Source organism: Toxoplasma gondii, chromosome XII (genome assembly GCF_000006565.2).
Source record: "Toxoplasma gondii ME49 chromosome XII, whole genome shotgun sequence".
Taxonomy (NCBI): Eukaryota; Apicomplexa; class Conoidasida; order Eucoccidiorida; family Sarcocystidae; genus Toxoplasma; species Toxoplasma gondii.
The window spans coordinates 4,157,789-4,173,000 of NC_031480.1; the positions used below are offsets into that span (position 1 = coordinate 4,157,789).

The 15,212-nt window shown below is 52.1% G+C and overlaps 3 protein-coding genes across 3 annotated transcripts; 2 read left to right on the forward strand and 1 right to left on the reverse strand.

The window, feature by feature from the left end:
- Window positions 1-1,530: 1,530 nt before the first annotated feature.
- Window positions 1,531-5,289, forward strand: SUB7 (subtilisin SUB7). Its single transcript, XM_018780878.1, has 4 exons — window positions 1,531-1,718; window positions 1,980-2,340; window positions 2,704-4,013; window positions 4,222-5,289. Exons 2-4 carry the CDS (start codon window positions 2,078-2,080, stop codon window positions 4,401-4,403), a joined length of 1,755 nt encoding a protein of 584 aa, XP_018635016.1. The 5' UTR covers window positions 1,531-1,718; window positions 1,980-2,077; the 3' UTR covers window positions 4,404-5,289.
- A 384-nt stretch (window positions 5,290-5,673) lies between these two features.
- TGME49_248770 (hypothetical protein) lies at window positions 5,674-11,685 on the reverse strand. The gene is made up of 6 exons (XM_002367182.2): window positions 9,684-11,685; window positions 8,853-9,144; window positions 8,366-8,518; window positions 7,688-7,835; window positions 7,124-7,252; window positions 5,674-6,525 (listed from the first exon to the last, which is right to left on the reverse strand). Exons 1-6 carry the CDS (start codon window positions 10,720-10,722, stop codon window positions 6,295-6,297), a joined length of 1,992 nt encoding a protein of 663 aa, XP_002367223.2. The 5' UTR covers window positions 10,723-11,685; the 3' UTR covers window positions 5,674-6,294.
- TGME49_248780 (SRR1 protein) lies at window positions 11,618-14,946 on the forward strand. The gene has a single exon (XM_002367183.2). The coding sequence runs from the start codon at window positions 11,970-11,972 to the stop codon at window positions 14,574-14,576; it is 2,607 nt and encodes an 868-aa protein (XP_002367224.1). The 5' UTR covers window positions 11,618-11,969; the 3' UTR covers window positions 14,577-14,946.
- The last annotated feature ends 266 nt before the right edge of the window (window positions 14,947-15,212 follow it).

Genomic DNA, 15,212 nt, shown 5'->3' on the forward strand with positions numbered 1-15,212 from the left:
AACTCATGGAAACTGTTTGTTCAAAGCAACGCGTGAAGTGCCTCAGTTCTTTTGGGCTTTGGACCTGTGAATACCCTGCGTCATCTGCATGTCAAACGGGGGTCCGCGTTCGCCCGATGCAGGTACAGTCTTTGTGAAGAAAACCGATAAGCGGCGATGGAATGCAAGTAACCAAGTGTGGCGCCTGAATTAGAGAGTTCCTCATTAGAAAAAACAAGTGGCGAGACGACAAGTGGCCATGTTCAGCCAGTCGGCCTGCTGCAGTCGCGGTAGCTGCAGATCATCCAGAGTATCCAAATTGCGCCGTGTGGGAGAAGAACGCTGCAATTCGCCTGTCTCGTTGCCGAGGAACAACTCAGAGATGGAGTCCCTCACGAGGATTTGCAGGTTTTTTACTGCTAGTTTCGATCCTCGCAACTAACATCCGCTTTTCTCCGAACTGTGGTCGAATGACGACCAGGACAGGAAACGCAATACTTCTTCTGTGTAGCATTAAAATTAGCCATTTAGATAAGCGAGTGTAAAAAAGGTGAAAGCGAAACCAGCTCCGCCGCTGAATGGAAAGAGATCTTACCGGCGTTTTTGGTTCCTCAGGCGGCACAAACGAAGAACGCGACAGACATCGTGGGAAAGTTATGAGAGGCTCCAGTACGCAAATCGAGTAATTACTCGACAGCACCTCTAAATCACTTGTTGCTACATCGGCTAAGAGAACACGACTGTTTTGCGAAAGTTCTCAAATGGTAGCGAGCCCCGACGTTTTCGTTCTAGGGTGTTTCGTAGTGGACGTCAACGGTAGAACCGACGAATATCCAAGTCGATCTAACGTCCGCAGCGCGTCGTCGGCCAAACGCACAAAAGCCTCATTGCCCCGGACGGTGGACGAGTGGTCGAATCTTTCACAGAGCCTCGCATACCACATATCCTGTCTGCAATCTATGCTGGTAGCGGCACGTGAACCCAGCCGTCGACGCGGGAAAAGAATTATCCCTCATACCCCTTTGTTTCTGGTAAAGAAGCATGCCAATGCCATAATGACGAGCCACGGTCGAAAACTGTTTTGCCGTACAAGTCGCTTTCTTCCACGTTGACATGGAAACCTGATACATCGACTGGATGTAGGAAGATGTGCGGAACACGACCTGTAGTGCGGCACTCACCTACGCTGATGATCAAAATCAGTAGAGGTTATATGATGGATAAATTTGATAGGGGAAGCCCGGATTGTCTCATCCTCACTTGATTTCCGTTCTTCAAAAGATTGCTCTGTCTTGGATAGAGGGCTTCCACCCATGGCATACACTTATCGTGATTTGCGAGCAAATCAAACCATAAGAATCACAGATGAAGAAACTCGTTTCCATATAGCTGGGGTATTATATGGACGTGGACATGGTCCACAAGCTGTTCCCAAAAGCCGTAGCGGCTCCATGGGAGAAAAAATGATTCCTCAACTACGCAGTCTGCTCGCGGCAACTTTGCCGTGAGAGCTCTCAGAATGTCAGGACGAGGCACGATTCTTTGGTGTCCATTTTAGAGTTTTTTCTTGCTCTTCCCGGCACTGCAAACGGGTGAACGTATCGTGAGCCTGACGTGAGAGCTTCTTGTTGTCAACCAGCTTGTATACTGTTTGTCGTTGGCATTACCAAAGGCCCCTCTGGCCTTGCAGCAGAAGAAGCAGTACCGTTTACGTGGCGTGACCCGCCACTTGGCTTCTGGTGAGACGCTATCAACAGCTTGTGTATTTAGCACCGACACAAACAGCAGCTTACTGATGTCGTTTCAGTTCTTCTTTCAGTACGGTCAGCATTCGTTGTTTCCGGGAACCCTGTCTATTTGAATACGCCTACTTGCACATACGTGTAAACACGTAGGTGTACCCACTGATTCGTAAGTTCACCGGACACATCGTATCTCTACAGCACCAATTCTTTTGCTGCATTCACTGTTTTTCGAAACTCTGCTGTTTGGATGCTCAGGTTTTCAATTTAGTCTGGCTAATCCTTCTGCAAGAACTCCGCTAGTATCGGCGAGATTTTGGCTACTCCCCTCCGCGTATCCTTACAGAACCTGGAGGATGGCGGGCTGTCGCGAGCGAGGCCGTTCCCTCTGGCTGTTGTCAACACTATTTCTGGCATTTTCGGGAACACCCTTCCGGTTACCTCTTATCGCATTTGCTGCCACAAACGGTCCACATGGAACAACGCTTCTCCTAACTTATATGCCTGAGTGTGTAGACAGCGGGGCGACAATGAGGGCGCTGCGGAGGTCTCTATCTCGGAATTCTGCATACAAAGCTTCCCACAAAAGTGGTCTCCGAATGAACGAAAGTGCCCATGAGTAAGAACACGCACGTAATCTGTTTCGGGAGAAGTGAGAAGTGCCGAATAGCAAGGTATGGTTTTGAAGGCCTTGCCTGACACAATCTCATAGAACACTGCAGTGTTATGAATCGCGGGGGTTTCCCTCCCGAAATATCGGCGACGATGAGCCACAGAACCAATGCACCCTTAAAAAGATGGACGGCAGGAAAAAGCAGCATATAACAACCGTTAAGAAACGTGCTGCAGGCGATACATTGTATGAAAAGTCCTTTTACCTGACATCCGAGGCGTCTTAGGGATTCAAACGTACTCACGCGAAAAAGACATCTACACAGACGCGCCAAATGATTTGTTTCCTGTCATTTTCGCTGCGTTCCAGGGACATCGAAGCAATTCCTCTAACAGCGCGCGTTATTGACGAGTACGCCGCGTACCGGACGAAAGTGATATCTCTGGATTCTGCGAAGCAGCCTGAACAGGTGGGTGAGGACTTCGAGCCCGTGCGCTGCAGCATTTCAGAAGAATCTCTAAAGCGCGTTGGTGTTGACGTCATTGAATTGCGGAACTGCGAGATGGTCGGCGGCGACGAAATGAAAGAGGCGCTGGAAACGGATCCATGTGTGGCGTCTGTTGAGTACGATGAGGAGCTCTCGATCGACAGCCTGCAATTTCCGGCAGCCGAACGTGACACCAGCGAAGACGACCCACACGCGAACTCGCCCTCCCCTTCATCCGACCGGTTTTCCGACAGAAGGCGCATCGCCACCACATCCCCATCCGCGGCAAACTCCATCGGAGAGCCTCTGGTTTCTGTGGATGCACCTGCAGATGGCGGTGCGGGCTACTGGCGTGACAAGTCGGGTCTGAACGATTCTCTGTACGACTTGGCAGACTGCGACCCGAAGCGCGTTGTTGCAGTCATCGACACGGGGGTATCTTACACCCACCCTGCACTAGTGAAAAACATGTGGGTGAACCAGAACGAGATCTCTGGCAACGGAATCGACGACGACAGCAACGGCTTCATCGACGACGTGTACGGTTTCAACTTCCGCGAAAACAAAGGCGACCCCATGGACGACCACGGCCACGGCACGCATGTCGCCGGCATCATCGGGGCGATCAAGGACCAAAACTCCCGGGTGAAAGGCGTCTGTGGGAACACGAGCATTGCCGCGCTTAAGTTCATGGGTGCAAACGGAAACGGGTCGACGTCAGATGCCATCAAGGCTCTCAACTACGCCGTCCAGATGGGAATTCCCCTCAGCTGCAACAGCTGGGGCGGTCCCACCTGGTCCGAGGCGCTGATTGCGGCTCTGGAAGCGGCCGAGAGCGTCGGTCACCTTTTCATTGCCGCGGCGGGAAACCAAGGAAGAAACACCGACGAAATTCCGCATTACCCTGCCTCGTACCGGCTCGCAAACGTAGTCAGCGTGGCTGCGACAAACTCCGAGGACCAACTCGCTCCCTTCAGCAACCGGGGAGCGGCCACGGTTGACCTTGCGGCGCCCGGCGTTAAAATCCTCTCTACCTTTCCGCCAGACCAGTTTCGCGAACTTTCCGGAACCTCCATGGCTACGCCCGTGGTCGCGGGCGTCGCCGCCATCCTCATGTCCTTGCCCTACAAAGACACAAAACAAATCAAGACAGCCCTGGTCAACGGAGTCGACAAGATGCCTGCAACGCAAGGTACGACCGGGAGAAAAGCGGGAGAAGGTGCAAGACCAGAAAACGTAGAAGATTCATCAGGACAGCGACATGCACATAGGACCATACGACAAATGTATGCACTTGTATGTACACAGATGTTGATATACCTTGATAAAGGTCAGATGGAGGACTCGGAGTATGAATTCTGCGCAACCATGTCCTGTGAAAACTCTGTGTCTTGCCCCAGGCTTTGTTAAGTCCGGCGGTCGGGTGAACGCAAGCAGGTCACTTTCTTGGCTCGCGCTTGAGCTTGATTTGGGGGAAGACATGAAGGCGCGGAGGAAAGAAACAGAGATAGAGGTAAACGATACAGAAGTTGAGGAGGGTCGCATCGAACATTCTTTAGCCGTCGAACCTGTTGCTGCTTGAAGACGGAAACTAGAAAGGCGATGACGTGCATGAATATGAGGGGTCTCAACAGATGTTCAACCAAAAGGTAACTCAAGGACATGTTGCCAACGTGTTTCACCACTTTGTGGCACCGACAATTCAAAATGAGAGAACAACCAAGGTCCGAGCGTGTAGATATGTAACTCAGTTTGCGTATGCGTCAAGACAAAATATCTTTCGTATTAATGACGAAGCGTGGCAAGTTGTACCTCTGCAAAGAAGTGTATCTCTGTTAACGCTTTCTTGCATATATTTCATTTTCTTCTCAATGCCCGTCTACACATACACCCTTGAAAGGAAAGGCTGGAATAGAGCGGTAGAGTCACTAGAATGTCTTTCGTGGGTCGGGGTTTGTCGCCAAGTAGCTGTGTCTGCGTCTGTGAAACACTGCGACTCCTGGTTTTTGTCGGTAAGGCCACCTCTGTCAATATTCTGCATTCGTTGCCGTTCATCTGCAAAACACCATCTGCTGGTGTACATGCTCAGTTAGCAAGTTTCCTAGGTCGATGGACCAATTTGAATCGCAACCATGTGTGGACAACAAAACGTTACCCCTAATCCTTTTTTCTGGCACACCCTTCTGCAGACTCCCCCCTAGTGAACATGAATCCTGCAGGTAGTTCCAGCGATTCACTTTCACTTCTAGTACAGCGATGCAAAAACTCCGACCACTTGAGGGAGATTGTATTTCGTGCGCGTACGGTGGAGCTTTTTTTCGGCTGAAAGAAAGCCACCAGAACACAGAGCTACTACGCATTCACACAGAGTGCGAACACCATGGCAGTGCTGTTGCTTCTAAGTGACTGAACTTCCACGTCCGAAGGAAGGAAAACTCCAAACGTCTCGGCTTCTAAAGTGGCTTGTGGCATGTGCGCTTACAATACGGTCATCGTGCAAAAGGGGCTACGCCATCGCCTTAACGAGACAACGCACATGATCATAATAGAAAGACCAGCACTGGACGGTTTCATTTTTGTTCGATCTTCCTCGCTTAATCTTGTCATACGTGTTAAGTTTATGCTTGTTATAAGTCCAAGAGTAGCGGAGAAGTTAGCGCATAAGATATTTAACCGAGAAGCTGTTTCGTAATGAACGAAGCTTTCTCAGCAGCTGTTGCAGACCGGTGAACCTGAAGCCAGTTGTGCAGTAAGGAAAAGAAGTATTCAGTATCGCTTTGACTGACTTCGATTTTCCGGCAAAAGAACGACCATGGTGATATCAGAGAAGGACATGCGTCGTTTCGATAGTTGCAGACTGTCTATCCCCGTTCAAAATGCCAAGATGGCGAATGATACACTGGGTGTACCTTGGGTTCTCACGAGTAGATACACGCCTCCCTAGTAACCGAACTGAATGCCGTACAGCAAGCGTGGATGCCGACTGGATTACAGACCCCGCTCGCATGCGTTCCAAAGTTGCCTGCACGAGAATTGTAGTGCCGACCACGAACGACCAGCGAGGTAGAATGCTGCACCTCAGTAGACGGAGAAAGTAAACGACGTCCACATGGTGTAGTGGCACACCACGAGAATACTCGAAGGGCCACCGAGACGTTCTTCCGCGAAAAGACAACACTCCCGCAGCGAGTCACGCTCACCCCAAGAGCCGCACCTGAATCGTTCTGCCATAACTGTCACCACTTGTCTCACATCCACGCACCACTTCATCTAATCCGTCCCTGCCACGACTAACGCCCGGCTGGAGCGCCAAATATGTGACAGGTTTAATATGCCATACCAATTGATCGTGAGTCGTGACGGCGTTTCGCTCGTTATATACATCTACTTGTCCCTCGCTCGTTCCTTGCCAGCAGCCATCCAGACGCGCTCCACTCCTTTCGCAGCTGCGCACCGGGTGTAGGTACACTCGGTCAGTCGTCGAGTGGACCACTGAGGTCGTCGTCGCCGGCGTCGTCGTCGTCGCTGCCGTCCTGAACCTTTGGACGCGAATCGTCGGCATCAAAATCATCTTCTGCATCGTCGAAATTGTCTCCGTCCACCGGCTCGTGAGTGCGGTACGCCACGGCACTCAACCACCACTGGAGAATGACCATCGCAGCTACGACGCTCTCCGGTCGCAAACCCAATGGCAGGCGACCAATCTGCACAGACGTCATCGAACAGACGACCCAAAAGCCCCTTCACACCCACAGACAACCATACGCGAACTGCCTGTACATATACCCGTACACTTATTGTACATGTTTATGAATATCTTTGTGGAGGCAACACTGGGGTGTGGTAATGGATAGGCTCAGACAACTGTGAGAATCAGCTGAATGTAGGGGCGTTGTCTACAAACTCACCACAGGGAGGATTGTGAATAAAGTTGCCACGAGAGATGCGTGGGTGCCTCCCGATTCACATCAGTGCCAGCATGCACTCATGCATCCATGCACACTTAGCACAGCGGCGAGCGCTGTTATTACGGTGTATGCATGTACGCCAACTAAGGTGGTCCTCGGTGCCAGAGGAGGAACCCGTGGACAGAACGAGTGCATGCGCCAACGAGCGCAGATGGAGAAACTTGTTTATCCGCGTATACACGAGAAATTGAAATGCCAAGAATCCCTCGAAAAAGAACATACACAGATACCGACTCCCAAGTGACAAACACAGATACGCGGGACTGCTTTTTGTCTCTTTGTCAATGTAAAGGTGAATGAAAGTCTTCTGCTTTTCTGTGTCTTCTTTGCCTACCGCAGTCAGCAGCGCCGAAGCACCGGCAACGCCAAGAACTGCATGCAAAAGAAGAAGCCCGCCAGTCCACAGCAGGGTCTTCAATGTCGGCGGACTAAACCCCCTTTGGCCTCCCGCAGATTGTGGGTTCTGAAAAAAACAGGGAGCAAAAAACACATGGCTTGAAAAGGCACACACATAGACAGTCATAAAAAAGAAAAACATGTTTCTGTACACATGCGCATTTCCTAAACGCACCCATATATGTATATATATATAAAAGGTATTCTACCTTTCTGTTCACTGTCACTCCTTAGGAATCTGCATCTCCCCCTATCTGTAGACACCTTTGATTGTATATACATATATATATATATATATATGCGTATAAGCATGCATCCCTATGTTTACATGGATAAAACTGGAGGGAACGTTATGAAAGGGTGTAAGATAGGCGAATGTAAAGAGTTGGCGAGAGGTCGCTCCAGGGCGACGAGGAAGTTGTGAGGGAGAAGCGAAAGGGCACACGGTGGCAGGAGGATAACAGAGAGAAGACTGTGTGTTGTCTCGGCTCTCCTCACGTACCGCACTGCTGTCGATCTTTCCCATGTAGCTTGCGGCTAAGCCAAAGGCGGTGGTCAACGCAGGCGTAATGAGCTTCGATGAAGATAAACTAACGAGTGCCAAGGGAACGAAGAAACCTCCCGTAGATGACACCCTAGCGAGGTCGAACCTGCAGACCACGCAGTGTACAGACACCTCCACGCAGTGTACAGACACCACCAGAGGGCGGGAAGCTTCACGCGAATTCTTGCACGGAGCTTTCGTCAACCCTGTTCGGTCAGCGCGCGATTCAGCGCCTTATCCTCTCTCGAGTTTCAAGGCGTGAAGTTCACGAAACCCAGCAAATCAGGCGGAATCCAGAAAGCCATGTGTCAGCCAAACTGCATCACTTTGCAGTCCTTGTAGATCACTCGGATCCTTTACGTGGTACACACTGACATCTGTATTTATTTACATGGATGGGAATCTATGTCAATATATATATATATATATATATATACATATATTAGATACTCATGCGGATCTATGATCAGAGACAGGTGAACGACGAGTGGACATACATACACTCACAGACACACAGAGGCCAGCGCCCACAGCAATGGACACACAGATATTCACCTACGTCTGGGTGTCGAAAGATATGCCACTGCACAGAGCAAACATCTGCTTTTCAACTCGGAATTCTCTCGTTCTTTGTACCTTCTCAAAAGGCCGTCTTGCCGCTTGTCATCTTCCCTCGAAATGTCGCGAAATACACCACTTCTGTCGCCCAGACCCATCATGATTTCCTTGATTTCTCTGGGCGCATCCACCTGACTCATGTAGGCCGGGTCCTCTTCACTCGGGAAGCCGCTGCGGAAACGGGCAGAAAGAAAAAGTCGTCAAAACCAATGAAAGGCACAAGGGGAAAAGCTCTACGACGGTGAAAGACAACAACACCCTCACAGAAGCTGACGGTAGACACAGCCCTCAGAGGAGACAACACACAATCAACTGGATGCTGAGATGCAGCTATGAGATGAAAAAGCCTATACATATATATGGCATATATATGGAGAGAGACATATGCATCTGTGAACGTAAATTTACAGACGAGGAGTCTGCATCGGTTCTTTTTGTCCGGTGTGGATGCATCAGCGAATGAAAGAGAGGAACCAAGTGAGAAAGCGAACTGGAGAAAACGGACCTGTCCCAGTCAACGTCGTGGACAGGAGGTTGCTTGCGGCCGAAAATCCATGAGAAGAGTTTGGAAAGTCGCGACGGCGGGGGCTGGTGCTGGCGCTCATATCTCCGACAGATTTCGAGGAAGTCTTTGTTAAATCGTTTCCCAGAAATCTGCAGAAACGCAGTTTCCATCTTCTTCAAGGTGCGTTCGTCCTCCACTTCGCTGTGCTTCATCTCGTACGCCTGCTGAACTTCCCACCACGGTGCCTGGGGCGAAACGCCCAACTCCCGATAAAAGTCCAAGTCCTCTTGCGCTAGAAAACATCGGAAAATAAGAATAAACGGAAGACGCGGAACCTCAGAAAAGAAAAAGAACATTTCTCTCCGTATGCACGTACACATATCCATATACGAAAATATGATCTGCAGGCATGCGTCTGTCTTTGGAACCATATATATATATATATATATATATATATATATATATATGCATATGACGTGCCATGCATATGTCTTTATATTCTATGTCTTTATATTTGTGTACATATACGCGCATGCGTTTCGCAGCTACGGGGTCAACATATATATATATATACATATATACATACATATTATGAACGAATAGGGTGTTACGGAGGAAGCGTGAGAGGTAGGGAATGTCTCTCTGGTGCAGATGGGACGCGTGGTGAAGCAGAGACGACAGAAGAGGAGAACCATCCGTTTCGCCAGGACGCCAGGACAGCCTCGAGAGAGGAATTGGACGCAAGCGAAGGGCATGACCAAGGTACACCAAAAGTTTCGGAAAATGCCTCAAAAAACCTCTCCAGATTGAAATCTCCTTCTCTGCACTCACTCAGCGTCACGGTGGGCAGCGGCCCTTCCTCGTCGGCGCCAAGGTGCCCGGGTGTCTGCGCAGAGAGAGCCGTCTCTTTGCATGCAGGACCTTTTCGCGAGTGGAAGAATGTTTCTTCGCCTGTTCTGCCGAGCAACCAAAGGGATGAAAGCTGAGAGCTCGCAACGGACGCCGAACCAGGCTCCAAGACAGCAGAGCGAGGGGGGGACGGAACGCCGAGAGACACAGGGGGGACAGGAGGTCCCAGAGAGAAACGAGAATCTCTCGATGCGGCTGAGAGCACAAATGGAGAGAACGATGGAGAGGCAGAGCGAGAGAACGACGCCGCATGTACTGAGAAGGGCGAGAAGGCAGCCTGAGATGTTCCATGACGCCTCAGTCCAGAAGGCGTTTTTGCGAGCGAAACGGTGGGGAGGGAAGAGAGGAAAGCTACGCGTCGGCCTCGATGCGACGCGCGAGAAGAAGACGGCGACGTTCGGAGAAAGGCCGTCTGCATGCGCGGGGCAGACAACAGCTTGGTGGCAGAAGGACAGAAAGCGGCAGCAGGTTTGCGAGGGACTCCAGACACCGTCGACATGCGCAGAACCGACAGCGTGAGGAGAAGAAGAGCGCAGACACCACGTCGGGTGAACGTACACCCGAGCGCGGAGACGAGAGATACTCTAGGAATGGTGAGGTGAGTCGCCAAGCGAGGTGAGGCTTGGCGGACTGTCGTGTCTAAAGCCAGGGAGGAAGAGGAAGAAGCCATGAAGAATCTGGATTCCTTTCGCAGCTGACTTGCGGGGCAGCAAGGAGAGAGATACGAAAGGGGAGCCTCAGCAGTGCGAACCACTCTGCTGATACTTCCTCGCAATCGATTGCCTTCGCCTTCCATCGTGAGACTCGAAACATGTTTCACCTCCTCCTCCCCCAGCAGCATCTCCGATCTCCATAGAAGCGTCAACGCTCCCTGCTCATTTGCTCCTCTTTCTCCGCTCTGTTTTGTATCATGAACGCTTGGGCGTCCTCCTGTTTGCCCTCGTCCCCTTCGACTCCGCATCTGTTTGTTCTCCTTCTTTTCTTCTCTGTCTTCCCTCTGCCCAGGTCGTCGTGGATGGCCGCTGTCGATGCGCCTTCTGCAGCAACCACAGCGACGTGAGCTTTCGATTTTTTCGCCGGAAATTACAGCAGTCTGACAGAAAAACTTTAACGAAGAGGACGGGGGTCGCTGAACATACCTTCGCAGCAAAGCAAGGACAAGCGGGAACGCAAGAAACGAGCGCTGACAAAACAGAGGGAAGGAAAGTCCGGACGCATGCAGCGGAGACCGAGGGACGGCAAGGAGAGCGTTCAAGCCCAGGTCTTCCAGCTGTCGAACCGAGTCGATGAACAGGCGGATTCTCTGACAAAGCGCGGTATTGTATCTCGCAAACGACGTTGCATTCGAGTTCCTAAGTTTTCAAGCAGTCGAGAGCCGCAGCGACAGAAAAAAAAGGCGGAGGAGACAGGGAGAACGACTGGAAGAGATCGATAGAGAAAGAAGTGACAAGCGTGAAGAGATGCGCATGCAATTGACGAAGAACAAATCACCACAGGGGACGGAGACAGGACGGAAAACAGAGCCAGCAGAAGGGCGCGCGCGCGTTGGCGAAAGGAAGACACCGCAGACTGCTGAAAGGAGACAAGTGAAAAGCAGAGAGACATTGCACTTGCTCTACTGCGGCGGGAGAGCAGAAAAGGAGAAGAACAAAGACAGGAAGAAGCGGAAAAGAAGAAAAAAAGTGAAAAATAAAGCAACGGTGTCTTCATGTGGCGGCTGCTTTGCCCTTGCATGCGTTCCAGGCCTGTCGTCTCGGCGCGGCTCTTGTCTCTGCATGCAGTTGGTTTTTGCATGCGTGAGAAAAACGAGCCTGCTTGAAAACTTTTGCAGAAAACTTCCACACTTCCTCATTTCCTGATCGCTTCCTGGCCAATGCCGTCTCTTTTTTCCTTGGATCTTCCTTCTCGTCCTGGCCTTTTCTCTGTTTGCAACTCCAACCGATATACACCTCGTTTCTTCGTCTTTCCTGCCTACTTTCTTTCTCGGTTGCTTCGCTGCCTTCGCCCTCCTCGTTTCCTTCACTCGTTCTTAACTTCCTCCTTTCTGCTTCGTCCTTTTCTTCTGCTTCCTCTCTCTCCTCTCTGTCTATTCCTCCCCTTGCTCCCTTCTCCAGCGTTACCTTCTGCTCCGCGTCATTCCTTGCTCTCCTCGTTTTTTCCTTCCCTCTCCTCTTTTTTTCCTTCCCTCTCCTTCTCCTTTCTTTCTCTATGGAAGACCCTCAGGTGTGGACGTTTGTCGGCTCTCGACGGAGAGGCCGCCGTTTGAAGAACCTCGGCGACGGAACAAGCGAGGGATCTCCCTCCTCGCTCGCGCCTCCCGCCGGAAGCGAGAACTTTCCCCCTGCGTCGCCGCCAGTGGTTGCTCCGCCGCGAAGCGAGGAAGGCTGGAAAGAGGACGCGACTCGGGCAAACCAGAGTGTAAGGAGCACCAGAGACAGACGGCGGCGCCAGGGCCGGAGAGGCGAACGGACTGTCGAGGAAGTCGAAACTCTCGTCCAAGAAAAAATTCTTGCATGCGCGAAGGAACTGGAACACTCAGAGTTCTGGCGCAGCTGTAAAGACACCCTGGAGCGCGCGATCCAGTATTTGCGAATGGCCTCTTCTGAAAACACAGGGACAGCTGCAGGTCGCTCTTCATGTCGGGGAGGCTTCTCTACGTCTTCCGCGGCCTCTTCGTCTCTCGCTTCTTCAGATTTCTGCATCGCCCCGATTGCCGCGGTTGCGGAGCTCTCTCCGCATGGCTGCTTTGCGTCTTCTCCTCTGTCGTCTTTCCAGCTCGCGGAGGCGGTTGCGTCCTCGTCGGAGTCTCGTCTCCACGCGGCGTCTTCTGTGGAGGCGCCTCAGAGAAAGGAATCGCTTCCGGGGGCTGCTGCTCACGCTGCAGAAAGACGCGCGTCACCTCGGGAGATTCCGGTCGAGGACGAAGAGGAGACGACTCTCTGCGAAGCGCGAGTGCCTGTCCAGAACGAAGACAGTGCGCTCAAGACAGCGGAGACGACGCAGGGCGAGGGAAGGCCATGCGAGAAAGGGGAAGAGAAGCTGAAGGAAGAGCAGACACGGAAGAGACAGGATCCGACGCTCCAGCAAGAACGCAAAGAACGCGAAGGAGACGGCGCAGAACGAAACTGGCATGGAAAATGTACGTTGATTTGTCTAGGTCTGGGGAGCCCGACGGAGTGTAGTGACACCGCAAGTTGTCGCTACCAGCTAGGCCTCGCTCTGTTGATCAAGCGCATGCTCAACATTTCTGAAGCTTCCACGTTCATTGCCGATCCGGCCATGACTTTGACGGATTTCGCGCTCCTCCAGAGACTGGGATTTTCTCCACAGCCTGTCGTTCCTGGTCGCGTCCTTCCACCCGTTCTCCACCGCGACATTTCGCGTTTTTTTTCCTGCCCTTGCTCGTCTTCGCGAGAGTCGTTGTCCCCTCCGCTTCCATCCACCTCCCTGGGTGCTTCTTCGGCGTCGGGCGCGCCCTTCTCGGCTGCGTCCTCAAACGCCTCTACTGTGTCTCTGCCTCTGTCGCCTTCGGCTAGACTGGCTTCTTCGGCTGTCTCGTCTGGAGCGTCCGCGTCGCCTAACGCGGCTTGCTCGAGCTGGCATTCGCACCGCGAGCTCGCCTCTGCGCCGCGCGACTCGAGGGAGTTGTTCGTTTTTCTCCTGCCGCACTGTGACGCCGATCTGTACGGCGCCGTCCTCAGCGAGTACTTTCTGCTGGCTCCATTCTGCGCTTCCTGCCTGCGCCCCGGGTGCCGCGCCTGTGGCCAGTGCATGCAGCGATGCCGTGAACCCGGCAGGGAAGGCCATGCCCGAGACAAGGAAGCAAACGAGACAAAGAGCGAAAAGGAAAATGGGCTGGACGCAGATGGACGACAGCCAGCCGCGCAAGAGGAAAAGGAAAAAGAGGCGACGTGGAGACAGAGGCAAGACGGGGAGACAAAGAGGGAGCCGACGCCGCGTCGAGAGGCATCTGCTGAACGGCGTCAGAGGGCAACCGAAGCGGAAACGCGTTTCCAGGCACAAGCGAGGTCGTTCCTTCTCATTGGCAATGCCTTCTCCACCTACACGATGCGAACTCTGCGCTTCCAGCCTTTCGTCTTCGAGCCTTTTCCACGTTCAGAAGACGAGAAGTCTCACGTAGCTGTGGGGAACAGCAGACGCGAGGAGAAACGCGATAGCGAAGGAGAAAACACCCAGCTGAAAACGACTGTCGCGGCGCCTCTGAACCCTCGAGGTGTACAGACAGGTGTGCCAGCGACCGCCGAGGGCCGACAAGCAGAGACCGTTGATGGACACTGGAAGACGAACGAGGAGACGACTCAGAAAGCGAATGCTAGTCAGGGAAAGGAACCGACAGCCGGTGGGGAAGATGCCGTTTCTTTGCCTTCCTCTTCTTCTCTTTCGTCCTCGTCTTCATCTCCCTGCTCGTCTTCCTCTCGTTCATGTTATGTCTCTTCTTGGTCTTCGACAGTTTCTCTGCCTTCTTCTTCGTCTTGCTCTTCTTTCGTTTTTCCCCTTTCGTCTTTTTCGCCTTCTTCTTCTGCTTCTTTTTCCTTGTTGTCTCCCCTTCGCTCTGCACACCTCGTCTTTTATTTGCAGGATCGGCTGCGCGAGTGTCGGCTGGACGGCGCTGCCTTTGCTGCTTATCCGCGGGCATTCAACGACTTGGCTGTGATGCATGCAGATTTGGAAAAATTCCCTTGTTCCCATTCGTCGTTCTGGGCGGATGTCGCTGCCGAACTCTCTAGAGTTGCTGGAAACGAGACAAATACGAAGCGAAAACGCCGTGGGAAGCGCGAGGCTTCTCGTAGATGATTCTGCGTTTTCGTTAGACCCTGTCCGACTGCTTTGTCTCTGTTGGTTTCTGATCCTCTGTCCATCTTCGCTCTCGTTTGTCTTGTTAAGAGTCTCTTGCGCTCCCCAGTTCCTGGGAGGAGGAGACACATGCCCGTGAATTCTTCTGCAGATGCTTATGTATCTGGGGCTCTGTCAAAGCGCTTCTTCCTTCGGAGGACGGTGGTGCGTTCCACGCTTTCGTCTGTCTTGGCAGAACGCGGCGAAGTCTACGCGGCGGACGACAGTTTTTTATTCTGTTTTCTCGCGTTTCCCAGAGCATACAGACAGCTGGTACCTAACCGGGATGCACCACAGACAACGCTGCTGTATCCAATCAGAGACTTCCGCCTCTCGACAACCGAAACTTAGAGCTCTGCGACCCAGAGACACTCTGTTCTGCGTAGGCAAACGCATCGTTGCACATTCCAACAGGTTTTGGAGTGTACATACACCTCCCGAGGAGCGGAAACGTACGAGACTCGATTTCTCGCTGGAGATCCTGTTTCTCTTTGTCAACACAGAGGCCCGCCGAGACAGGTCTTTCTCTGCAGAAAGGCATTTCGTAGGTTTCTACAGTAGCTCAGTACAAGTTGTCTAGTCGCAAGACTTGCACAG

What these genes read in the sequence shown, in the direction of transcription:
- SUB7 (XM_018780878.1), top strand. Translation starts at nt 2,078, where the DNA reads ATGGCGGGCTGTCGCGAGCGAGGCCGTTCCCTCTGGCTGTTGTCAACA. An exon ending in ATGAACGAAAGTGCCCATGA is followed by an intron (nt 2,341 to 2,703) that starts GTAAGAACACGC and finishes GCTGCGTTCCAG; the next exon opens with GGACATCGAAGCAATTCCTC. An exon ending in CAAGATGCCTGCAACGCAAG is followed by an intron (nt 4,014 to 4,221) that starts GTACGACCGGGA and finishes GTCTTGCCCCAG; the next exon opens with GCTTTGTTAAGTCCGGCGGT.
- TGME49_248770 (XM_002367182.2), bottom strand. Translation starts at nt 10,722, where the DNA reads ATGCGGAGTCGAAGGGGACGAGGGCAAACAGGAGGACGCCCAAGCGTT. An exon ending in CAAGACGGCCTTTTGAGAAG is followed by an intron (nt 7,836 to 8,365) that starts GTACAAAGAACG and finishes CGTGGTCTGCAG; the next exon opens with GTTCGACCTCGCTAGGGTGT. An exon ending in GAAAGATCGACAGCAGTGCG is followed by an intron (nt 7,253 to 7,687) that starts GTACGTGAGGAG and finishes TGTTTTTTTCAG; the next exon opens with AACCCACAATCTGCGGGAGG.
- TGME49_248780 (XM_002367183.2), top strand. Translation starts at nt 11,970, where the DNA reads ATGGAAGACCCTCAGGTGTGGACGTTTGTCGGCTCTCGACGGAGAGGC.